This window comes from Vanacampus margaritifer, chromosome 3 (genome assembly GCF_051991255.1).
Source record: "Vanacampus margaritifer isolate UIUO_Vmar chromosome 3, RoL_Vmar_1.0, whole genome shotgun sequence".
In the NCBI taxonomy this organism is placed as follows: domain Eukaryota; kingdom Metazoa; phylum Chordata; class Actinopteri; order Syngnathiformes; family Syngnathidae; genus Vanacampus; species Vanacampus margaritifer.
This window is the reverse complement of record NC_135434.1, coordinates 3,218,073-3,244,351: the sequence shown is the minus strand read 5'-3', so window position 1 is coordinate 3,244,351 and position 26,279 is coordinate 3,218,073. Positions and strand designations below refer to the sequence as shown.

The following is a 26,279-nucleotide window of genomic DNA, read 5'->3' as shown; positions in this document are numbered from 1 at the left end:
CTTCCTGTAGATGGTGCTCTTGGTTTAAAGATAAAGGCTAGCACATTGGAAATTGATACAATTTCAACTGCATCTTTAAACCAAGAACACCATCTATAGTAAGGAGTAGGAGTAAAAAAAAAAAGAAGATTGCAAGTGGTTCATGAAGCTTCATTTTCCCGTCACTGCTTGAAGGGTAACAATACTTCCTCATAAATGCTAATTGTTAGCCCGTGTGCCTATGAAGTTTTCCATTATATTTTAGCATATTCTAGCAATTGCGCAGCAGAGGTTATGTGGCGGTTTTAAATACTAACTCCACCATGCAAGGCGAAAACCATGTCAAGGGTTGCTGGCTTCTGCGGTCTGACGAGTCCACATTTCAAATTGTTTATGTTTTGAATGTTGACAAAAAATGAAGTAATTATTTGATGTTATCTGCTAAACTGTGTTACAAAAAATATTACAACTAACAAAATTGCTAATTAGTTTAATTATGAATATGCCTCAAATGGACCCTGTGTCATATAATACAATATACATACATGTCCTTTAGGAGGTGATCTTCATGCCCCCGCTGTATAATTTACATGTCGTTTAGCAGGTGATCCTGAATCACGATGTGCTGCGTGCGGCCCACTGACTCCGTTGTAAATGTCAATAGAAACAGAACACACACGGAAATGTCCGTCTTCCGATCTGGAAATATGCAAAGTGCTTATTAGCCAGCGGGAGCGTTCTGACCGAAAGGACAGCCCGGCGTGCCGTGGCGCTCATTTGCTTTTAGCCCGCTGAGGTTCTCCCAGCCGGCCCGCTGAACACGCGCGTCTCACACATGGAGAACTTCGTCCAGGCTATCGCATCCTGTGACAGGTCCAGGTGTCAAAGTTATTTTCCGAAGGTGAATCATTTGCATGACTTACTGCTTTGAAAGTGACCCCCAGTTGCTCCACATGGCCCGAATTTTGAAAACACAGTAGGTTCCGCAAAATACTGATCAAGTTGCTTTATCTGAGATTGAGTCACTGGAATGAAAAAAACAAAAAATATATATATATTTTTTTGACCAGCTGAATAAGCAGAGGTTGCAATTGTTGCAACAATTAACGCATTAATGGACAAGTAATCAATTACTAATTTAATCGCCAACTATTAGTTCGACAATTATAAGCAGGACACCGTTGAAAATGTAATCACTACAAGTGCAATAATTAAAGGATTAATCGACAACTGATCGATTGCCAAGTATTTCGATTTTTTTTTCTTCAGCCTTTTGACTGTAAATATTCTGGGATCAAATTTATTATCTTTGTTCTTAATACAAATACTGTAAAATATTATGCGTTTTTTTGGAAAACAACTGTCAACATTTTTGCCTTTATTTTATATATTTTTTTAAAGTTAATCAGAATTTTTTTTAAATTAATATATATATATTTTTTTTTTAATCCGATCCATCAAGTGATCAAGCAAAAATAATCACCAGATTAATTGATTATCAAAATAATCGTAAATTGCAGACTTAGATATCTATGAAGGATCTTTTAGCAGTTAAAAGTTCAGCAGAAGTCACTGAAACAAGTCTTGGTAGGGGTCTCTCCACATGACCTAAAAAAGCACTATTTTTAATTTATTTTATTTTTTCAATTTTTAAGAACATCTCATTCTAAAAAAAATAAATAAATAAAAATCTCTCTTTGCATGCTTTCCACCATATGACAGAAGGATGCTCAGAAAAGGTCCATGACAAATCTCCGCCTCCAGCATGATAACACCAGACCGCCTCATCCAACACATTTACATGCATCCTATTCTTGACTGTACAATAACGTACCCGGCACGATAGTGCAGTAATGTAATAAAAATACAAGCAGCCCCGCAGCATCACGACAGCGCCGATTGCAGCGAGCTCCAATCTGTGGACGCAAGTGAACAAACTTTTTACGTCACTGTGTTACTGCGTTGGAAATACGAGGAATGCATGTCAAGCTGCAGCTACCCATTTTCTATGCAGCCCTTCAAGGGGGGGGGAAGGGGGGTGGAGGGGTCCCGAGGGAGAGGAGCCAATCTCGAACTGACAGCCAATCACACATGCACACCTGCGGGCAAACTCCAGTTATTGACTCACCAAGCATGCATGTTTTATACATGCACTGAAAGTAAGAAGAAGGAACGCCAAATGCAGTTATAGTTGTGGTTTATACGGCGTCCACTTCAAATTCATTTACTTTGATGATTTACAGTAAATGCCCTTCCTCCATTGTGAGTTCCAGGTTATTTTGCTGATTTTTTGGTACAGTTATTAACTTTATTTTGACGTAACACTTCTTTATATCGGGTGTAATTCCACATTTGACCTCTGGATGGCAGCACACTTAATTAGTTTGAGATGGTGTACATTTGAAAGAAGAATGAAACAGGAAGTATTGTATTTCAGCATATTCTAGGGCTCATCTCATTTCTGCTGAGAAAAACAAGAGTGAAAAAGGGTTGTTGGTGGCGAAATGATTTATTTAGGGATATATAACTAAAAAATGTGCCAGGAGCGGCGGTTGCTTACCGCATGGCTTATGTTGAAGCTTACGCTAACAAAATGCAAGTGCAAAACGCAAATGAAAGACAGTTCCTACCAAGTGTAGCAGGGGTGTGAATTGCCTCGTACCTGGCGATTCGGTCCGAATCACGAATCATAGGTCACGATTCGATTCGATACCGATTAATCACGATATGAATCTTTAAGTCGATTATTGAGATTTTTTTTTTTTTACTCAAAATTTGGAAAATACTAATCAGTAGTAATAGACAAATGAAGCTTCATGAAGCACTTGTGATATTTTTGACTCCTCTAGATGGCACTCTTGGTTTAAATGTGCCAGCTAGCTAGCTCAACAGCTAACCAGACAGACAGATGAAGCTTCATGAAGCACTTGTGGTATTTTTTGTCTCCTCTAGAAGGCACTCTTGGTTTAAAGAGGCAGTGGGAATGTCATCAATTTCCATCTTTAAACCAAGAGCACCATCTAGAGGAGTAAAAAAATAATAATTTTTGCAAGTGCATCATGAAGGTTCATGAAGCTTCATTTTCCCATCACGACTAATCAGTAAACTTGTACATGTGCACTGTAAGATTTGTATATTTATCTGAAATTTCAGGCTTACAACGGTGAGCGACTGCATTTAACAAACGAGAATTGCGCGCTGTAATATCGCAATACATTGCCGAATCGATATTTTTTGAACACCCCTAAGATGTAGTGTAAACATAAACACTACAATGTCGATTTGAATTCAATTAACTGTTTAAAACGAGCTACTGTTGACCATTAGCACACCAAAGAAACATCAAACTAGCTGTTGACTCGACAAAAACTCTGTTCATCCTCCGCAGAAGGCAGAAGACAGTCGTGTGTGTGTGTGCGTGTCTGTGTGTGTGTGTGTGAGGCTTAAAGTTCCTCCCACACACACTCACTAATCCAATCACAAATCTAACAGCTGCTGTGATAGATTTGTGATTGACAGTGAGCGGAAGTGGATAGATAAGAGAGTACGAGAGGGACTCTCGTGTCTTCCTACTCTTTTTTTTTTGCAAAGTGCATAGTGTAATCCCGGTCGAGAATGAGCCACTTCAAAGCCGCCCCGCCAGCGAAATCCCAGTCCGAGCGCTGGCTCGCAACACTTTTCTTCCGTTTCCTTTTCCTAACGTGGTCACATTCCGGCTCGACGCTGACCTATTGGAAGTCGTGATCCGACCATCAAAACACTTGTGCCGCAAATGATCTTTCCCCATTGAAATAAATGGAAATTCTATGAATGCATTACAGCCTCTCTTCTCTTGTGATGTGTTTTTTTAAGGGGAAATATCAGATGGTTTAATCGCCACGTAGCTAATTGTTAGCCGCTGCGCCTATGGAGTCTCCCATTGTATGTTAGCATTCAGCTAGCGGAGGGCTTGCGTTTGCGTTAAATTCACAATTTTCTTTGTTTTATCGTTTCGTTTGAGAGTAAAATTGAGATGAGCGGAGCAATAAATAGCTTGAAGTCTCGTTTGTGTAGACCGGGAACACTTCACAAAACATTTGTCAGTTATCAACACTTTGTCGCTACATCTACAAATGCAAACTAAAAGTCTACCATGCAAAGTGAAAGCCATTTATCAATAACAGTCAGAAAAGCGTGCTGTGGTCTGACGAGTCCACATTTCCAATTATTGTTGGAAATCCAGTTGACCTTAATTGGTGTGCATTAACTCAGTTGTTTATTGAGACTTTCCCTTGGAAAAAAAATCAATTGCATTATATATAGTTCACATTAATGGCGGGAAAAGTTTAAAAATTTGCCTTTTTTTGTATCACAAAAAACTGGGATTGTGTAGACTATTTTATTATCATGGTTCGGGGATAGAGATAGAATTTGAGTAGGTTTTACTCATTTGCTTATAATTATTTTTAACAGTAGTAGCAGTCTTTAAAAAAAAAAAACTATTTTTTTTTCCATTTTATTATAATTGTGGTTGAATTTTTACGTTTTTATTACTACACGGGAAAAATGGCGAAATACTGTTCGTAAATGTTCGCCAGGCACAACAAGACAGCCACCTTGTGACGATTGACAGTTTATTTGTGAGTTGGTAGGATTATACCAAAAAAGACATAAATAATAAATTATATATGTGAGTGTAGATCTGGATGAAGTTGAATGTCTGGAAGGTTTTTTTCGCTCTATCAAGCTACACTCGAGTTGCCCTCGTAAAGGAAGACGGTTCGATGCTATGAATCTCTACAGATATATAGGTGGACCTTGTATTTATTTTCTTGGAAAGGTTAAGCTGCATGGCAAGCTAGTGCTAATTTGTCTTTTAAATGAGTCCTTAACGGAAATAAATTGTACTGCAGAAATGATTGTGTGTAAATGCCACCTGTGCACGTCCTATAAATAACAAAGACGGGTAAGAAAAAAAAAAAAAAAAAAAGAGCGTTCCTGATTGTATGCCTAAATAATAAGAGGCGTGCAAAAAGACACATGGACTAGATTACAACGTAGCCTGCATACATGCAAATACATTATCATGTATAATCATGTATAATCAAATAACACTGTCAAGGGATGAAGAGGTGACAGTGTGAAGGAGATCAAATGGAGGCGGCGAGATGGAATTAGGGTGGGGGGGGCAGAGGAGAGGAGGTTGGATGGAGGCAAGATAAGAGCGGCGGATGAGTGGGGAATGACGGGGGGTCTTTCATGGCTTGAAAGGACGATGCAGAGACTAGATGAACAAAAGCGAGTAAATAGGGAGATCATACGCACTTTGGCGTAGCAACAATTCCCCAGGGGCCCCAAGCAAGAAGATTGGGGGCCTCAGCGGCCATTCGTAGCATACATAGCGTATCATTTTAAAATGGCACATCGAGATCTTCAATAGCAAAAATCTTTCTAAGTGAGCCAGAAAAAGGAAAATAAGATTACAAATTGCGTGGTCGTTAAAAAAGAAAAGAAAAAAAGCCTTACAATACATACATGGTCATTTTTTTTTAACATAATAAAAGCCTTGTTATACGTGATCTTTCTTTTTTTTAAAGAAAAAATCTTGGTAATTTTATTCATTTAAAAAAAAAAGCCTTACAAGCCTTACCTATCATTTTTTTATTAAAAAAAAACAAACAACAACTTACTATACAAGGTCTTTTTTTTGTTAGCATAATAAAAACCTTATTATACATGATCATTTTTTATAAAAAAAAAAAAACAACCTTACTTTACATTTTCTTTTTTTTTATAGGAAAAAAAACCCTTTACCCCCATGGTCGTTTTGTTTTTTTAAATAAAAGCTTTACTACTATTCATGATCATTTACAAAAAAAATAAAAATAAAAAAATCAACCTTACTATTGTTTTGTTGTTTGTTTTTAAAGACGAAAAACACACCTAACTCAAGGAGTTTGAGACGTTCAGATGTCATTGCTGCACTGCTAATGTGAAGGATACGTGGTTTGTGTCAAATCTGTGTGCCCTCTTGGGGCCCGTGCTGGCTAAGGGGCCCCAAACAATTGCCTGCCTTGCCTAATGGCAAGCTACGCCTCTGTTCGTACTGCATTTGCGCTGCATAATTTTTTACAGTTTAAAATCTGCTGTATCAATCTCTGCATCATGGTTCGAGTCCATTCAATACTTAATGACACGGTTCGATATTTGTTTCAATACAAAAAAATATATTTTTAGGGGTGTCAAAATATGTGCGTTCATTTTGAGTTAATTTAAAGTTCCTTTAACGCTACAAATTTTTTTAGATGCGTGATTAATGTAATTAATTAATCAATTAATTACTCATGATTAATCACAATTTTTTTATATCTGTTCTAAATATACAAAAAAAAATCTAGGTTTTCATTTAAAAAAATGGAAAAAATGTTAAAATAATAGAAATAGTTCAAATGAATTTTTAAAAGTCTATAGGCGTCAATGGCAGTGAATCAATTAAAGATTAGGTAGCTCTTAATATGAAAAGAAAAATGCATTGAGGTGTCACCAACGTCTTACAAATGCAATTATGCCATCTAGTGGCAGAAAAATGAACTCAACGCAAATCAATATCACACCAATTTTTTTTTTGCAGTACAGTACATCTTTTTAATTTTAACTCAATTTTATGAATTATTATGAAATGACTGTATCAATGACTAAAATATATTTCTATAGTTTAAAAATGTTTCCGCACTTTTATGTTAACAAGAGTATGAAAACTCGCCTCTTCCTCTAATGCTGATCATTGATTGTGAAAGTGTCAAGTGGGTGAAATCAGACGGCAAATGTTACAAACCTCATTTTCCTCCCACATAAGCCGTCATCTACGACAACACCGATCAAATGGTGTGAGTGCATACAGTGTGAGTGTGCGTGTGTGCCAGTCATTATCTCGGGACCCTCAAGGATGGGTGGGTGGGCGGTTGGCTTGAGGGGGTTGGTTAAGGCTTCCATCACCGTCAGCAGACTTGTTGCTGGGGAACAAGCGTCCAAATTCCGCGGGCCAAAGCATTCCGCTATCTACATGAGAATACCTCATTAAAGGAACAACACACTGACTGACGCTCATCGGCCGCCTCCAGTCAAGCTTTTTTTTTTTGTTTCCCTGACGAGTTGGCGCATGATATGCAATTACAGGCTTCCCCGAGACACAAAAGACAACAATTACATTGAAGAGAGTGAGAGCAAGCGCATGTACAGTAAGTACCCTGGCGAAAACTCAACGGAACTCGCTCGAGGAGTCACCGGAAAGTTGAAGACAAATCGGGTCCTCAACACCAATTTCATCAACGGTTATGAAAAAGCCTCAAGGAGCCGTGTCTGAATTTGAACAGGAAGTCCGTTATTTTGGATTGTATTAGCAAGAGGATGTAGTTTGCTGAACTGCTACTACGAACTGGCTCCACAAGAAAGTCTCATAGACCCGATTCAACAAGAAGTCGGCCATTTTGTCGCTTTTGTTTTTCCCGTGGACTCCAACTAGCCAAGTCGGCTAAATAATTCCCCCCAAGAACGCAAATAAACCAGTTTCCCGTCAACACCAAATTTGGGGGACGTGTGTATTATAACAGGACCCACGAAAAAGTCTCAAGGATCCATGCCAAGAATTGAACAGCGAATCAGCCATTTTGGTTAAAATCAGCTTAACTCCTACTATGAATTCCCCCAAGAAAGTAAGAAAAAAAATTGCAGACAAGACTTTTTTGGACACATTTCTATCATTGCGCAAAAAGTCTCAAGGACCCATGCCCGACTTGAACAGGAAATCTGGCATTTTGGTGAACTCCGACCAACAAATTTGCCCAAATGACTCCCACAGGATAGCATGAAAAATAAATAATCATTTAAATAAATAAATAAATAAATAAATAACCTCCAAGATCAGTTTTCACACTTGACATGAAACTGGATGGACATGCCAATCATAAAAGGACCCACCAAAAAAAGTCTCAAGGACCCGTGCCCAAAACTGAACAGGAAGTTGTTCATCTTAATTGAAATCAACCATTTATATTTTTTTTGTAGAGTAAAAGGTATTTTTTTCATTTCTTTTCAATGTTTATTTGTTCTTTGTTATTATTATTATTATTTAATTCATTTTTTTTTTAATTTGAATATTTTTTTTCAATGTTTAATTTAAATTCATTGCATTTGTTAAGTACAAATATATTTAAAATGACATAAACTAATGAATTATGATTCGATTCAATTAAATATATTATATACGGATATTTTTTATATATTTTTTTAAGTAATGAATGACATAAAAATGAATTTCAAAAAACAAAACCTCTTAATTAATCAATTGCTTAAATTGAATAAAATTATAAAAGTAGACAATTAATGGTATGATTTTAATTCAATTAAAAAAAATATTAAACAAAAAAATCAAAATAAGTTTAGAATAAAATAAAGTTAGCAAATGCAGTAATCATGATTTGTTGAAATGTGTCGAAATGTGTGGTTTGTTCCTGGCAAAACGTGACGAGCCTTCCCGGCCCTGCGTTAGGACGCTAACGGCAGCTAATCTCTGCGAGCAGACAGGACGGCGGCAGCTCGGCATGGCCACTTCCTGCTGAGCGCTGCGAAGAAAAACGCGTGTCTTCGCAGCACGCCTTCACACACAAAACACCCCCCTCTGGCGTGTGTGTGCGCGTATCCTCCTATCAAGTGTGGCTCAGTGCATTAAAGCACGCCGAGGCACACAATCCGTGCCGTGCATCGTCATCATTCCACTATCAGCGCCGAATAACGTATTTCTATAATTCTTTAGGGAATGTTGAAATGCACACTTACAATATTCATGAGTGTGAGGAGGTAATTCTGCACATGCTCCTTCCCGTGAAATCGAACCACCGAGTCGTCCACTCCCAGCAGAACTTCGATGTTGTAGTCGTTCTCGCCGGCGTCGCGCCGACGCCGCTGCTGGACCGTCTCATTGATCTGCCTGGCAACTGCATTCAAGGTCTCGGGAACATGTGGCAACTCTGCGTCTGCATGTATAAAAAAAAAACATTCATTAGTTGTCTGTGTTGATTTTCATTCATCCACACGTCGAGGTTATGCTAATCTGCTGGAAAGTGACTTTGAATATCTCCTCCATTTTCTAATTGTCTCAAGTACCAAAGTTGAACTGAGAGTTGAATTGAGAGCTGTTGAAGTCAATCCGAAATTTCTCAGCAATAATACGTTGGATGTGCCCCCACTAGCATAAATACAACATTCTGATTAATATTGCGTTTGTGGAACATGATGTAAGCAGTGAAATCCAGCCCGTTTTTATCGCATTATCTCAACGGCGGCCATTTTGTACAGCCACTTGCGATTGACTAAAAAAGACATCACAGTTGCTCAGGGCTCCGGGAACCAATCACAGCTTAGCTTCAGACAACAGGTGAGCTCAAGTAATTACCTGTGATGTCATTTTCAGTCAATCGCAAGTGGCTGTACAAAATGGCTGCCAAGAAAAACGTGTGATGTATTTTTTAATGGAAATACCAGATACCTTAAGGGTAACAACATCACCACATGGATGCTAATTGTTAGCCGGGGTGCCTATGGAGTTTCCCATTGTACGTTAGCATTCAGGTCGCAGAGGATTTGTGTTTGGGTTAAATTCACAATTTTCTTTATTTTTTCAATTAGTTTGAGAGTAACCTACAGATGAGCGTGGAATATGAAGTAAGCAGCAAAATCCAGCCTGTTTTTATCTCATCGGCAGCCATTTTGTACAGCCACTTGCGATTGACTGAAAATGACATCACAGTTGCTCAGGGCTCAGGGAACCAATCACAGCTTAGCTTCAGACAACAGGTGAGCGGTGATTGGTCATTACCTGAGCAACTGTGCCAAACTGCCCCCCCCCCCCCGAGACGCATACAAACGGTTGGATTTTGCTGCTTAACTCATATTCCACAAAAGCAATATTGATCAGGATACTGTGACTAGAAGACAGAAAAAAAATTGTGAAGACTTCTCCTATTAACGATTATAGGAAACGTTTGAATAATGAACAAGAAATAGATTGGCTTCTTTCATTCTTCTTTTAAACCAGTCCGAGAGCGGTGGAAGGATTGGAAAAGCACCGCTATGTTATTTTTGGCAAAAGTGCTTTTCAGTTGCTCTGACAAACGAAGGCATCTCCATATTCCGCCCCCTGATTTGATCCTCGTGCTCGAGTGTAGCAATCCTTCTCCTGGCGGATTTGTCAAAATCCCAGTTACAACACCCACAGTTAGTTTGAGGCTTCCTGACGTGTGCCTGCTCCCGCTGTCTTCGGCTATCGGCGGTAGGGAGCTTCTGTGCCGTGTCCTTGACGCTTCTGATAACCACTCGCTATTGCTCTAGCAGGTGCCCAACATTTACCAGTTGTTTTTACATCCAAACCGAATGGACGACTGCGCTTTTATCTCTCACAGTGGGGCCTTGGCTCTTTGGGGGCCTTATTATTTTGCTTCATGTCGTGCTTGCCCTGGGCCCTTTTCTGAATAAATATGTGTTTAGTCAAATTAATCACCGCCGGGCAGCCCTCAGCTCATTCATCTACGAGAGTGAACGACTGCAACCATCCATCAATTTCCTGACGAGTAATAGCTGTGAAAAAGTAGCTTTTTATACAGTCAACTCTCGCTATGTGTCCCAAAAGTCATTATGCAGTCATTCTGTCCCCGGCTGCAGTTCTCAGAGCCCCAAAAATAACCCAATTTACGCTGTTCTCAAACCCGGCTCTTCTTTACAAACCACTGATGAAAACGCAGAGCCCGAAGAGCAGAGGCTCGTGACAAGCCGTCGAAATTCTGTTCAGGAGGCTGCACTGCAATTTAGCGGCGACAAAAACTCAATTCAGCGGATGCCGTACACAACGATAACGCTTTACCCGTTCCGACTACAAGTGGTTGGACATCATCATTTCCCAGTGTTAGTATAAAATAGGGCTGGGGGAAAAAAGTTGACCAAGTTGGATACTTTGAAAATAGGTTGACTAAAAATTTCTGCCTGGGACACTAATCTGAATATATGACTGGATAGCCGATAGCTCGTACACACCCGTGCAAACCGTTGAAGCGATAGAGCGGCCATCTTGCTCCTTCCATCTCGCAAGAAGACTGCTGTATAAACTATACAGTATACGTAGAGATTGGACATATACAGCTCGTAGGCAGTTAGGGCCGGGGACGGGAGTGGGGGTTTGTGGCGGGGTGGTCACTATTTATTATTATTATTATTATTTTTTAACAAGTTAAAAAAATAATTTAACAAGTGGACGGTATGTGCTGCTTAAGACCCCCTTTTTCTTTTATCGCTCAGTTCTTAAGACCCCAATATTAGACTTGGCAGAGGCATCTTTTGTTGAATTACAGTTATAATTATTTAAAAATATATATATTCAAGTTTCCTCCTGTAAACATCATTAAGCATATAATTTATACATGTATGTAAAGCAAGTTGTAAAATGTCCTCTTGTTTATGTTTAACAAATTTAAAACATCATAAATCCTGCTGCTTCTACTCAGTACTCAAATGTCTCAAATGTTCTCCAATTTCAATACTGTAAATGTATAGGATCGGATGCCGAGAAACGTTTCTTGGGAGGAGCAATATGGAGGCCTCGCGGCTTCAAAATTCTTGGTCTATCGACTATCCAGTCATATATTCAGATCAGTGGTCTCGAAGCTCCACCGGAACCATGTTTGCGCCGCCATCCATGTTTCTACACGGACCATTTTTGCAGACGCACGCAGTGGACAAGGAGTGAGCTCATTGTAGCTAACAGGCAGCTCCACTCGTTTACTCATGGACTATTTTTGAAGCATCGTCACAAAAGTGAGTTACTTTTAAGACACTATTACATGTAGATATAATGACTGTGTGAACTAAATGGTAGTTAGTGTTTGTTTACCTTAAATGGTAATTGATAGCACGCTAATGCTAATCGCGATTGCTAACCGTTTAGCATAGGCTAATCGTGTTGGTGTTTAAGAATGCTTATGCACAGAAGATAAATTAAAAAAAATAGTTATATCCCCTCAATTAAACTCATGTAGATATAATGATGTATGTGTGAACTAAATGGTGGTTTATGTTTGTTTACCTTAAATGTAATCGCCAGCGCGCTAATACTAAACTTTATTGCTAAGCGTTTAGCATGGGTTAATTTTGTTGGTGTTTACAGTAAAGCATATGTACAAAAGATAAAAAATAATAAGTAGTTGTACCCACTTAATTAAACTCACATTTAACCTTAGTGGATTAACAAAATAATATATATATATGTAACGTGGGGACAGGCAAGGTGTCGGCCATATGCTTCTCAAACTGCAGTTGGGGAAAGAAAAACTTCTTGCCAGGTGGCAATTTTTTTTAACACTGCTCCAATTAATTGGTGAGTCACAGGCGAGGAAAGTATATGCTTACAAAAGTACAAAGCCAAAGCTGTCTCACATTTGTCTGAAAGAGACCTGAAATAAAATAGAAAAAAAAGGGAAGTTGATAGTGACTTTAGGGGCACTCTACATCCCAAACCGTGACCCAAAAACATTTGCGTCTGTGGAGAGATCTGAAAATGAAATTGTCACATCTGTGAAGACGTGTGTGAATGCTTACACGTCGCTGCTGCTGCTACTACTACGGCTACAAGTGGCAAACTGTATTTTCTTCGTACCCTCATGATACTAAGTACAAACGTTCTATATTTATCACCGCAGTTTTAAATACACAAACATACGAACGTGTGTGTGTGCTTGAGTGTTTCTCAGACATGAGCGATCCGGAGTATAGTTATTGGCGCCACACGCGGATGATCTTTTGTGGTTACATAAGAGGGAAACAATCTGATTTGGCTTCAGCGTGAGTAGTTCTGGCTACGTCTGATATGAAAATAAAGTGTTTTATTGAAGCTGACAGTATTGGGTCTGGCTGGCAGTGCACTGTGAAACCGATCACGATCATCCATGTGATGGAAGTGGTGGTGCGGTCCACTAACACCGCTTAGCTTTGCACTCCGTCAGACCTGCCATTCACTACGATCGGTGCGGGATACGATATGATTCATCGTAATTAGGATATGAAACACTCTAATGATGATACAGTACAATTCACCCTAATTAAAACGCTATATGTTTCACTTATTATGATGTGATATGATTCGCTTCTATTATGATACCATACACTCCAAATACAACGGAATACAGTACACTGCAAATAGAATTGGGATGTAATTCATTCCAATTGTACAATACAGTGGACTCTGGCCTGGTCACTATTCTAGTGAATAGCGAAAATCCACATATAATTGATGCCCATTGGGGGGAAAAAATAATAATCCAAAAAAGTTATTCAAAAAAATTCTGATGATAAACACTGTTAAAAATTATAGATTATAATTTTATTTTATTTTTTTTAAATCAGAAAATACGGGTGTCTCGTGTATATTCAAAATGTGATACTATGCACTCCAATTGCGATACAATACATGTCATTTGCGAAGTGGCTACGATGCAATACATTCCAATTACAATGCGATACAAAACGATTCACTCTATTTACGATACCATCCGTTTCATTCAAATTCTGATTACATACGATAGAATTATTATACGTAACGATTTACTCTGATTACAATGCCATTGCGATACATTTCGATTACAATTCGATTTAATTCATTCCAATAACGATGCATTATGATACAGTTCACTAGAACTACAACACGACACAATATCCTCCAATTGCAATATAATAAAATTTGATATAATCCGATAATTATGTTATGATACAATGCACTTCATTTACGATCCAATATGATTCATTCCAATTATGATGTGCTACAATACTTCAATTACGATACAGTATAATACATTCCGATTATGTAGCGTAATGAAGTTACAATTAACTCTAGTTACTATTCAATTCATTTTGATTATATGATACACACCAATAACGATGCAATATGATAACGTACGCTCTGATTACTAAATGATATTCTTTACCCTAATTACGATACATTTAGTTACAATCTAGTTACGAAACAGTAATCCAATTACAATACAACGGGGCACACCGCAATTGTAGCACACAGCGGCTCGTTCGGGAGTCCTGTCCTTAAGCGACAACATTTGTAAACGTCTTATGAGATAAGTATGCAGCATATATCCAAGCAGAGGCCATTTTTCTTTTCCTTTTCATTTTTCCAGAGATGCTCCGCTCTGCAGACAGTCGTGTTGATTGAGCGGTCGCGTCGAGCTAAAATAAACAGCAAAGATATGGCCGCCACGTCGTCCGCGGGCTGGCTCCTACAGGCTTGGGATTGTGGGCCGCATTCCTGCCCTCCATCGCTCCCGCCGTGACACTGGCATTCTTGTGCACCCCCCCTCCCCACCCCCCCCAACCCTCAAGAGTAAACAGGCTACTTCAAAGGCACAGGACTTCCCCTCAGTAGCAGCGCTTTAAGACCACTAGTGTGCTCTGGGTCCACGGCCCAGTCCCCAGAGACCCCCGCCGTGCAGCAGGCGAGGAGGGTAAGGGGTAGCTTGGATTGGTGGGGCGATGTGTGTGTGTGGGCGGGGGGGGTTCACACGTGGCACCGCCGGGCGAGGTGGCGACAAGGCCAGCCAGCGCTGCCGTAGGCTAAAAATGGCAGCGACAGGCGCGAGTGGAGTGGAAATCTACTGTGTCTGTCGGCGTCAAACACTCATTTATTCATGCCCCTTCCCCCCAGAGATGGTATAGAAATGCGTTTAAAAAAAAAAAAAAAAAAAAGCACGTTCGCATTCATGGTTAATAATTAACAATGGTGGGAAGTAACTAAGTACAAATACTTTGTTATTGTACATGAGTTGTAGTTGCTTTTTCTAACCATTGCGGATAAAAACACAAGATAAAAAAGATAGTCAATCGCATGATTGGGATCTGGAGGTCTTTCGAAGCGGAAATAACGGTGACATGGACGAACATGAACGGGGGAGCATTAGCGACGTGTACGATTATAGTCTGAGGGGGAAAAAAAAATACGATTTTACGGTTATTCTTATAGACATATAAAAAAAAAAAATCACATCAGCATTCTTTGAAAATGTTTATTTTTAACAAAAATAAATAAATGAAAATGAATTTAAAAAAAAGTTGCTGTATTTTAAAACAAATACAGCACACAAATAAGTAAAAAAAATGAAGTATAATTTCAGAACTTGAAAAGCTCAAATTGGCTTTAATTTTAGGTTTATTTTAACAAAGTGAAAATAAGTAACAGTAACAGTGAAATGGAGGAACGTGAACTGAGGAGCATTAGCGACGATGACTATTTAGATTAGAAGAGGCACGATATTTCCCGTCCATGGCACATAGATTTCAGATTTTGGTATACGATTATAGGCTGAGAAAAAAATGCGGCTTTACGGTTATTCTTATAGACATTTAAAAAAATGAAAAATCACATCAGCATTCTTTGAATATTTTTATTTTTAACAAAAACAAATATCTAAAAATAAATTTTAAAAATGGTTGCCTTTTTAAAACAAATCCAGCACACAGATAAGTAAAAAAAAAAAAAGAAGAAATATTATAGTTTCAGAACTAAAAAAACGCTCAAATTGGCTTTAACTTTAATAATGAAATAACTGAATCATAAAATATAAAGTAGCTGCCATTTGAAAGATAAATAATACACTTAACAGTGAAACAAGATATTAGGTATGTATTTCCCTTCTGAAAAACAAAGTCAAACTTTCAATTCCTTTCCATTTCAATCATACTTGCAGGCGAAGTGTTTGTCCACAGCTTTTAAACTGGCGATATTTGTGCAGTTTACGCTACAAATGTAGGCATTTTGCAGCCGAGATACGTTTTTCTTGGGAGTGCCAAGATGGCAGCCCCGCGGCTTCAAAAGTCTCGCTCGACCTATGGCCCCTCTATCCGGCAAGGCTGAGCTCACCCTGTGTCGTTGTGCGCCCGCTAAATGGGCCAAATGTGGAAGCAGAAGAGCTGACGACGTTCAAACGGGATGGACGGTTGCGAACGGACATGAACGGCCGCGGTTAAATATCCCTGACGTTTAAAAACCACGGTTACTCGTAAAAGCGGTTAATAGCTGCACCCCTAAAGAGAACGCTGCTGGTGGTCAAAAATTCTCCGTCTAATCAGGAGAAAAAAAACGTACGGGCAAAGCGTATGAGTGTTTGCTAACTTAGCATTTTTTGTTAGTCAGTTGACATCATTAGCAAAGAATTGGAAACACATTGTTTTGATTAATCCGTACTTCTACTTTTACCACAGCATGGGGAAGGTGGGGGGGGGGGGTACAAAGGGATTGCCAGCATCCAGGCCATTACAAGGCTTCTCTAAACACGCAGAATAAGATCTTAAATCCTTTTAAGTGTTGGCTTTATATCTGCGGCATTGACCTATTTGTACATGGGTAGGAAATGATAATGAAGTGCATTCGCAGTTTTGTTTTTCTTTCATCTGACAAAGTGGGCCGAAGACAAAATGAAATTCAAAACTTTTCAGAAAGCGGCAAGTTTGCACAGGACATTTTCTTTACCCGCTGGATTTGACCGCACGCTAACGAGAGCCTGATGAGAGGCGAAAGCTTGCCAGTGATCACGATTTGCTTCAAGTGACTGTCAAAGATGCGCTCCGATTTCGATGCCATTCGCTCGTAATTTTTGTGATGTGTGGCGATATGGTTTGAATCGACTTAGAGCAGTTAATACAATTGAAATCCAAATTACATAAGCGGTTCAGAAAACGGATGGAAAGACGGACAGATCGATGAAGTGATGCTTGCACCAGGTTTAGCAGAGAGATCATTTCCCTTGGGAGTTCATCTATCGAAAAATGCTTCATCGGGATCGATTTTTTCTTCTTCTTTTTTTAAATTTCTGGAGAGCTCAGTATTGTTCAATCGGTAATTTTACCGATTTGACATGTCATCATCATTGCTCTCTCTCTTTCTTATTTATTTTTTATTATTATAATTATTTTTTAATTTTTTTATTTTATTTTGTATGTGGGTGAGTATGTGCATGTGCGTGCGTGTGAGTGTGTATTCATTAGTTCACCTAAAACCTATTAAAAAATCCCATACCGTTCACCTAAATCGAACACTTCAAAACACAGCCAGAGTCAGGAGACCTGAGGAAGGACCAAAGAAAGGAAAGCGATTTTTAAAAAAAAAACTGTTGAATTTTTGTCCTTATCTCAATTATTTATTTTATTTATTTTAAGCATATGTTTATTGAGCAACTTTTAGTGTTCGTAAAACCTTAGTCAATAGACACCTTTGTTTTAAAATTGTCACAAAAAGTTTAGCGACCGCAGTATCATGTCTTCAAAAGTTAAATACAAACTTAAGTAAATAGCTGCTTATTGTTTTCTTCAGTAAATAAAGTTTTCCAAAATGTCAAAATATCTAAAGCATAGGTGTCAAACTCCGGTCCTCGAGGGCTGGAGTCCTGCAGGTTTTTGGATGTTTCCCTTCTCCAACACAGCTGATATATGATCGGCTCATCAGCTGATTGATGATCAGTGCTGATTGGAATCAAGCTTGAAACCTCCAAAACCTGCAGGAATGCGGCCCTCGGGGTCCGGAGTTTGACACCTATGATCTTAATTTTTAAAATCTTATTTATCTTAGTTTTTAATTTCAAACAAAACAGAAGATGCAGAGAGTTCCCAGGGCCAACAGCATCTCTGAAAATTTAAATACCCAGTAATTACTTCCCTAAAGTTAACACTTTTTTTTTTAACGGATCTATTATCGGCCGTACGATTCTTCAAAATGGCCAATGCCGATATTTGTCAAAATGCTCAATATCGGCGCAGATAATCGGTTTATTCCTACAAAAACTTTTTTCTTTCTACGGATCTATTATCGATTCTTCAAAACGGCCGATGCCGATATTTGTCAAAATGCTCAATATCGGCGCAGATAATTGGTTTATTCCTACAAACACTTTTTTTTTCTTCTACGGATCTATTATCAATTCTTCAAAATGGCCGATGCCGATATTTGTCAAAATGCTCGATATCGGCGCAGGTAATCAGTTTATTCCTACAAACACTTTTTTTTCCTTCTACGGATCTATTATCGATTCTTCAAACGGCCGATGCCGATATTTGTCAAAATGCTCAATATTGGCGCAGATAATCGGTTTATTCCTACAAATACTTTTTTTTTTCCTACGGATCTATTATCGATTCTTCAAAACGGCCGATGCCGATATTTGTCAAAATGCTCAATATCGGCGCAGATAATCGGTTTATTCCTACAAATACTTTTTTTTTTCTACGGATCTATTATCGATTCTTCAAAACGGCCGATGCCGATATTTGTCAAAATGCTCAATATCGGCGCAGATAATCGGTTTATTCCTACAAACACTTTTTTTCCCCTCTACGGATCTATTATCGATTCTTCAAAACGGCCGATGCCGATATTTGTCAAAATGCTCAATATCGGCGCAGATAATCGGTTTATCCCTACAAATGAGAGCGATTTGTAAATAAGTGAGGGTGTTCACTCGCTGTACTTTCTACCCTAACTTTCTAAGTTGAGGCCATCTTAAGCACCAAGTTGCTGGTCTCCAACTTCCCTGGAGTCTGAAACGCAGCTTCATCCAGCCGAATTGCCGCTTCGATGAGTTCACCGATCCCTCAAGTACACAATAGCAAAAATCAAGCTGACTGCGAGTGGCAGGCACAATTGCCATCAGCCCTCGTTGTTCCTTTGCAGTGACACAAAGGCTTGATTAAGTGCTGACAATAACGGTGATCTCAGGAACATAATTGCACAAGATTTCTCATGAACATGAGCCTTTCGTTCCCCTTTTGTTGTCGGGCTGAAAACGAACAGCGGCGGCATCGGCAGGAACGACAACAACAACGAGGGTCTAATTAAACGCTGCATCACCGCAACAAGAGAAACGATGCACGGCCGGGCGAGTCCACGCCGGCGTTTTAATACGCGCTGGCCCAAAACACACTAAAACAAGCCCCAAAATTGAAGCCAACACTCCGACTCCCACAGGACCACACGCTCCTGGATCGCTAATGAGTTCAGCATATTAGCTGATGCGCCAGAAAAAGAAAATGAAGAATAAATAAACCCAAGAGAGTTTCAAGGAAAAAAAATGTTACTATTAACTTAATTACGCCCGTAAAAAGACTTCTGGAAGCATTAACAGGGAATAAAACCTGCTGCACCTCGACACGGCAGTCTGGAGGGCTACTTAGCAAATGCTAATGGGAATCCAAAGCTATTTAGTTGTTTAATGAGCTTCATTTGACTTTGTTACACGCGCAGAGTGCGGTGTTCGGGTAACAGATTGAAGCGCTTGCTTAAGGACGCGTCAAGCGCTAAAGTACTTTGCTAACGAATGTTGAGCAGCTTAAGCTAGTTTCATTTCGGTATGTGGCTATCAGGACGCGTTTACATTAGGGGTGTCAAAATGAGTGCCTTCATTTTGAGTTCATTTAAACCCTGGAGAACCCACGGGGTCAAATTTGGCCCCTATAAATTCTGCTACTCAAATAACAAAGACCTTTTTTTTTTTTTTTTTTTTTACAAATTTAACTTCAAAAGTCCAAAGTGCCACTTCTGACCCCTGCATGGCGCCATCTAGTGGATGAATATTGCACTTACATGAGCCAGAGTGGTGGTGACAAGATGGCTAAAATGCAACAAATAAAACAAAAAAATTATATTGTTCAATGTAGCTGTGTATTTGATTGATTATTTTCTTAAATTCTAAATAGTTTACTGACAGTTTTTGTTATTCTGATTTTTCGAAACGACACCCCTAAATCCCAAAGGGTCAAATTTCACCCTGATCCTAAATTAGGGAATAAATTGAAAAAAACATTGAAAAAACATATATTTTTGTGTTCAGTGAATTTATAGCAGTCATTTAATGTATAATTGATAATTTTCCAAAGAAGAAAAGGCTTCTTGGGTTCTCCAGGGTTAAAGTTCCTTTAACGCCACTTTTTTTTTTTAACATGCGATTAATGACCGTCCCTTACTTGGAAAGGCTGCACTGCGGGAATTCCACTTGCAACGCAGCAGAAACATCCACGTCAAAATTTAGTACTAAATGTATTAATAATGCATATATTTGTGGAGACTGGAGTCAAGTTGTATTTTGCAATTTTAAAAATGTGCAGAATTTCACAAATTATTTCATGTTAAAGATGAGGTCGCTTTTAATACGAAAAGAAAAATGCACTGAGCGGTCACAAACGTCTTACAAATGCAATTATGCCATCTAGTGGCAGAAAAATGACCTCAACACAGATCAATATAACACTCATTTTTTATAGTACAGTACATCTTTTTAATTTTTACTCTATGTTATGAATTATTATAAAATTGCTGTATAATCAATGACTAAAAGATGCAGCCAAATTTCTATTATTTAAAAAAAAAAAAATCCCCTACTTTTATGTTAACAAGAGTATAAAAACGTAGAAAAAATTATTTCATTGTACATTTAGAACCGATATCAAATTTGCGATTAATTATGATTTAAAAAAAAAAAGATCACCTGACCCCTCTAGTTGACATCAATTATTACAATTCACTCCAAGAACAATCTGATATAATTAATTCCAATATTTGATCCAATTCAGTATAATTACGACTCAATATGATGCAATACAATATGATATGATTCACTCCAATTATAATGCGAAGGAATATAATGCTCCGCCCCCAACAAACGGTGTGACAACATCTACGGAATGTTGAACTTGATGCTTCCTGGTATTATATAAAGAAAAAATGTTTTAAAAAAAAAAATGTTTCCGTCTCATCGTCCAATTCAATCCAATCCAACAACTTCCTGTTATCTGAAAGCGCCTCTCGTTTGTTTCATCACCATCCAAGCCGCCTCGGGTGTTTTGGGCCCGCTAGCGAGGCAGCAAAGCAGGACAACGCCGGGCCTTGTTGCCGTGGCTCGGCTACACAACACGTGGCCAAACTTAGGCCTCATTCATGGGCAGGGTGCGAAGCGCATTTTTTTTGGAGGGGGTGAAGAAAACGCCGGCTGTATTTCCTTTTCGGGGAGTTCAATCCACTTTAGTGACCCGCATCCGTTTCTCTCAAACAAACAGGCCAATGTCGTGGGCAGAGAAAAGGCCGAGCGGAAAACTGTTTTCCACTGCGGGTCCCTTTGCAACACAACGGATCAAATTCCCAAATGTCACGACCTTAAAAAAGAAAAAAGAAAAAAAAAAAGGAGGACGAAACAAGCCTGTGAGGATGCTTGTGAACGGAGCAGATTTCATCCAGTGAGGATTTCTGTTGCTGCTCGTCTCATCTAGTGGAAAAGCTGCGACTCACAAACCATCGGCTGCTGGGAACGCTCGGCTTCTTCATGACATAAATGCACTTTGAACACGGAGACTGCCATTAAAAACGTCCTGCCTACGTAACATATTAAGGTCATATGGTCAAATATCTACCATATTACCGTATAAAAGGAAAATAATAATAAAACTCCTTATCATATTGTATTGTCTTGTACTATATCATTTTGTACCATTATCATACTGTATCATTTTGTACCGTATCAAATTCTTTCACATATTTTTTCGGGTAGTATCATATCATATTCGAATAATAAATCGTATCGAATCATCATGTATTGCATCATAGCGGACTAGTACACATTTTAAGAAATATGTTCATATTGTAACATATGTTGTACATACAATAATACATTCTATCGTACCACATGAAATTGCATCGTATCATATCGTACCATTTCACATTATACCGTATCATGTTATATCATATCGTACCCTATCGTATGGTATTGCACCATATGCTACGATATTGAATTGTATTGTAACCTAATGTGTCAATGTGACACATTTTATTGTGTACTATCAAATTGTACCATAATTCTATTAGAATCGACCATAACCATATCTAATTAGATTATATATCATATATTACCGTACTGTATTATATTCTAATCGTATCATATCTGATGCTGTCACTATCGAATATTTTTAGAATCGATCGATCTATCGATTATTCAATTGATTCAATCGACTAATCGGATTCAATTAAATTTTGCATTAAAGTGCATTCCAAAAGCATTTTTTCCCTGATTACAGTTTTTTAACCAATGAGTCGTGTTTATTTCGTACTTTGTATTTATATAGTGATAAAAAACGGGGGGCGGGGCCGTCTGGTGATTGATGTTGCACTATGTTACAGGTTCAGTCATTGTTTTGCAAAGTAAAAACAGATGTTTGCAAATGTCCTATTTTCATGAAGGACTACAGAAATCATTGAACAATTACTGTTGATGTGCTGAAATCAGAGGATTTGGACAATTTTAAACAAAAAAAATGACTGATTATTAAATAGTTGTCGATTAATTTGATAATCGATTGCTTGTCGATTAATCGATTAATTTTGACAGCTCTAATCGTATCATGCCATACCGTACGTATCGAACCGTATTGTATCATAACTCCTTGTACTTGGATGGTATTATATCATATAGTGCATATAATAACTAATAATGCTATTGTTCTACGCAAATTGCTGTATTTTCTTTCAATTAAATGTATTGTGCAGAAGTCTGCTCTTCATTATCAGTCCAAGTAAACAAGTCGAAACAACAACAACAACAAAATCCAGCAAGTCGTGGCAAACAAGCGACAAGCGACTCGGTCCCGCATCATTTCCAGACTGCAGCCCACACACTTTGGCCTGGTGCGAAGACATTTATCATATTTGCAATAAAAAGAGCCACAAACAACACCGCAACGCTTTGTTCTCGGGACCGACCTTGGCGCGTGGACCGATGAGAGCGTCTCTCTCTAGTAACCGCAACAAGTAGCAGGAATTTCAAGCATTTAGCTGACAAGACGGCAGCAGAAAGAGGGAAAAAAAAAAGAAACAAAGCCGCCATGTGACTTATGAGAAGCGACTGGTATGATGATGATGATGATGATGATGATTCACATTTATTCACAAATATCCCTCCACGCACACCCAAAGTCTTTTCCATCCCACACTTCCTTGGCTCCGAGCGGCTAATTATCTCCAGGTTTCCGACGGAAAAGTGATCCCAACGCGGCAAGGTACTTACCCAACAGACGTGCGGTGACGTGGAAAGTATCTTTAGAAGCGAGGCCTGCTTCTTGGAGAAAACAAAAGTCGATTTCAAGCACACGCTTCTATTTATTTACTGGTGCTAATGATGCAGACAGAGATGGAGCATAAATTGGATTATATTGTATCAACTCTTATGGGCTTTTATGTATCGTATCGTATCGTCGTGTACCGCAACCTACTGTATTATAACATCAGATTGTAGAGTTAAGTATCGTTAAGTAACGTTTTGTACGGTTACGTCTCATGGCATATTGAAATATATCGGAACGTACCGTTTAAAACATTTGGTACCATATCAGACTGTCTCATCACCAAAGGTGGCAAATCCAGGTCCAGAAAGTTAAAATCCTGCCACAATTTGGCTTTAGCCTCAGGTGCTAGTGCCATGGTGCTTGTTTACCTGCTAGCTCCTATGGTGCTCGTTTACCTGCTAAAGAGCTAGCTATCTAGCTAGCTAGCACCCACGGTGCTCGTTTACCTGCTAGCTCCTATGGTGCTCGTTTAACCTGCTAAAGAGCTAGCTATCTAGCTAGCTAGCACCCATGGTGCTCGTTTACCTGCTAGCTCCTATGGTGCTCGTTTACCTGCTAAAAAGCTAGCTATCTAGCTAGCTAGCACCCATGGTGCTCGTTTACCTGCTAGCTCCTATGGTGCTCGTTTACCTGCTAAAGCGCTAGCTAGCTATCTAGCTAACTAGCACCCATGGTGCTCATTTACCTGCTAGGGTGCTAGCTAGCTGTATTGTTATGTATTGTGCACCATATTGTATTATAGCATATCAAATTGCATCATATTGCATCGTTTCATATTTATCGTACCATATCCTATTGTGATGTAACATTGTATTGCATCATCTCATCCCATATTATAAACATTGTATCGTATTGTACCATACATGTCGTATTTCATTGTAACAGTGTAGCGCTTTTGTTGTATCGTAAGTATCATAAAGTACTACAACATATTGCACAATGACACGTTGTACCATAATCCACTACATCATATCATACGTTATCATAACATATTGCACCAGAATGCAATATATCACCGCCTAGCTGAAGATACGGTATTGCATCATGTCAACGTGTCACACTCGGCGCCGCTTCATCAAGCCCACAAACAAAACTAATATTTTTTTTATGCGCTGGCTTGTATTTATTTACTGGTGCTAATGATGCAGACGAGTGAGAGAGGGGATCTTATCGCCACCTTTTATCTGCACCGACGGCCGCTTGAAAGCTTTGCCGCGTTAATTTATTTCAGGCATTGTGCGCACACGCACACACGCAAGGACGCTGCCGAGTGTTTGCGCTGCCGTCTGACCCAGCTGGAATTATTTCTGTTTACGATATATTAGAGGATCCATCCTGGCTGACACCAGGTAACCTTTCATGTCGTTAACTTGCTGAAGGTAAATTGCTTTAAAAGGTGTCTCGTCCACATAATGCAGTGATTTGACGCGCACGTCCACGGCTGTATTTAAGATGACATTTCTTTTTGGGCATGGAGAGAATCACGACGCCAGGATTAGCGACGCAAGAGTTTCATTAAATGAAGTCAGGCGGCAGACGGTTCAGTAAATTACTTCCCAAAGTGGATTTCCCCACACCTGGTAATCCATCTTTGCACTTAAACAACTAGAGATATGAGCGAAGGTGTGGAGACACACGCACACACACAAAAACAAACTGGAAAGCTTTTACTCTGGTAAAACATTCTGATGCTGTGTTCAAGAAAGCCAGGAATTCTGAAACTTGTGAAAAAATAAACACTAATCGGCCGATAATTAGCCTTCAAACATCAGCCAATCAGGCCAAATGGGCGAAGTTTCCGATGCTGTGAAAGTACCCCGAGCGCACCGTTTTGCTTGCGTAGCATTAGCAGCTAGCAAGCGTGTAGCCGTGTGTTATTTCCTTTACGCCGTTTAATGACACCGCAGTTGGAGTTAACTGTAAAACTAAACACACGGCGTTAAGAATGACATCCACTGTATATTTAAATACAAAACACGCTTCGTTTTTTAAAACATCGCTAGCCTAGTGCTAATGCTAAAAGCGGAGGGAGGATCCCATTCAAATGCTAACAGGAAGTTAGCATTGACTTTGGGAGTGTTTTCCCTCCGAGTAACGAATATCCGCACACAAATCTTGTGCGAGCACATACACACAAGGTGAGATAACACTACGCAAAGGCACAAATTCTTCTCAAATGTGTGAAAAATGAGTTATAAGATAAAACTATATAAAAGAAAAGGTTAATGCTTTACAGCAGTTATAAACAAGTAAAAATGTTTTTATTATTTATATATTGGTCGGGCCCTAAATAAGAGGCAATAATTACCTTTACTACTATCAGCTGTTTATACAAATAATTCATGGCACTTCAAGATCTGTGAAGTCAAGGTATCACTGTACTTCGCATACGTCATGAGACTTCTCAGTCCGTCCTCCAACCTCGCTCCTTTTTCTGCCATCTCAACAAATTCCTCCGCCCTCAACCTCCCCCGCTCTTAGCTTCGCACGTCCATGCGACAAATATAAATCAGTGGGTTTTTTTTTCTCCCTTTGGAGTGTGACGACACCTCGCTGCGCACCAGAACCCTCCGCCACGGCCGGCCTCCTCCCCCACAAACGGCCGCCGGCCTCAGAGCGCCTTCCAGAATGCGGCCGGACCGCGACGGCCATCGACGCGCCCCCAGACACTCGGTTTCTCCTGCTCATATTTCCACCGAGGTGTGAAAATGGAAGCTAATATCCAAAGAGTTGCAAGACGGCGAGGGACTCGGCCGCGGTTGTCGGGCCTGATAAGAGGATCTCTGGGAGGGTAGAGTGGGGGCAAGCATCTGCTCGGACTGTAATTCCGGAATTTCCATCACCATGGCAACCTTCATCTCTCCACGCTCAAACACACTCACCTCTACTTGGACTCATTAGTGCGGAAAGTTCAAAGTTAGCCTCGTGTTGTATTAGCCAAATAGGGAAAACATGAACTGGCTGTCTGATGCTGCGTTCGAGAAATTAGGGAACCAGCCTCAAATAACAAGTAGAAGAAATTGCTTATACAATACCTAACACATTTTGAGCATTGAAAGCATTTTTTTTTTAACTCACAAATTTTGTTACACCTTACCGGTATGAACCAAATTAGCACCTCG

The 26,279-nt window shown here is 39.3% G+C and overlaps 1 protein-coding gene and 1 long non-coding RNA gene across 6 annotated transcripts in view; one reads left to right on the top strand and one right to left on the bottom strand.

Annotated features, from left to right (window-relative positions):
- adamts3 (ADAM metallopeptidase with thrombospondin type 1 motif, 3) overlaps positions 1-26,279 on the bottom strand; it is a 103,633-nt gene that overhangs the window by 53,270 nt on the left and 24,084 nt on the right. For all 4 annotated transcript variants that reach the window (XM_077560993.1, XM_077560995.1, XM_077560994.1 and 1 more), the window contains exon 5: positions 8,794-8,990. In XM_077560993.1, coding sequence (XP_077417119.1) covers positions 8,794-8,990 — 197 coding nt within the window. The remainder of the gene's footprint in view (positions 1-8,793; positions 8,991-26,279) is intronic.
- Positions 11,686-26,279, top strand: part of LOC144048732 (uncharacterized) — a 39,595-nt gene continuing 25,001 nt past the window's right edge. For both annotated transcript variants that reach the window (XR_013293414.1, XR_013293415.1), the window contains exon 1: positions 11,686-11,820. This is a non-coding gene — a long non-coding RNA (uncharacterized LOC144048732). The remainder of the gene's footprint in view (positions 11,821-26,279) is intronic.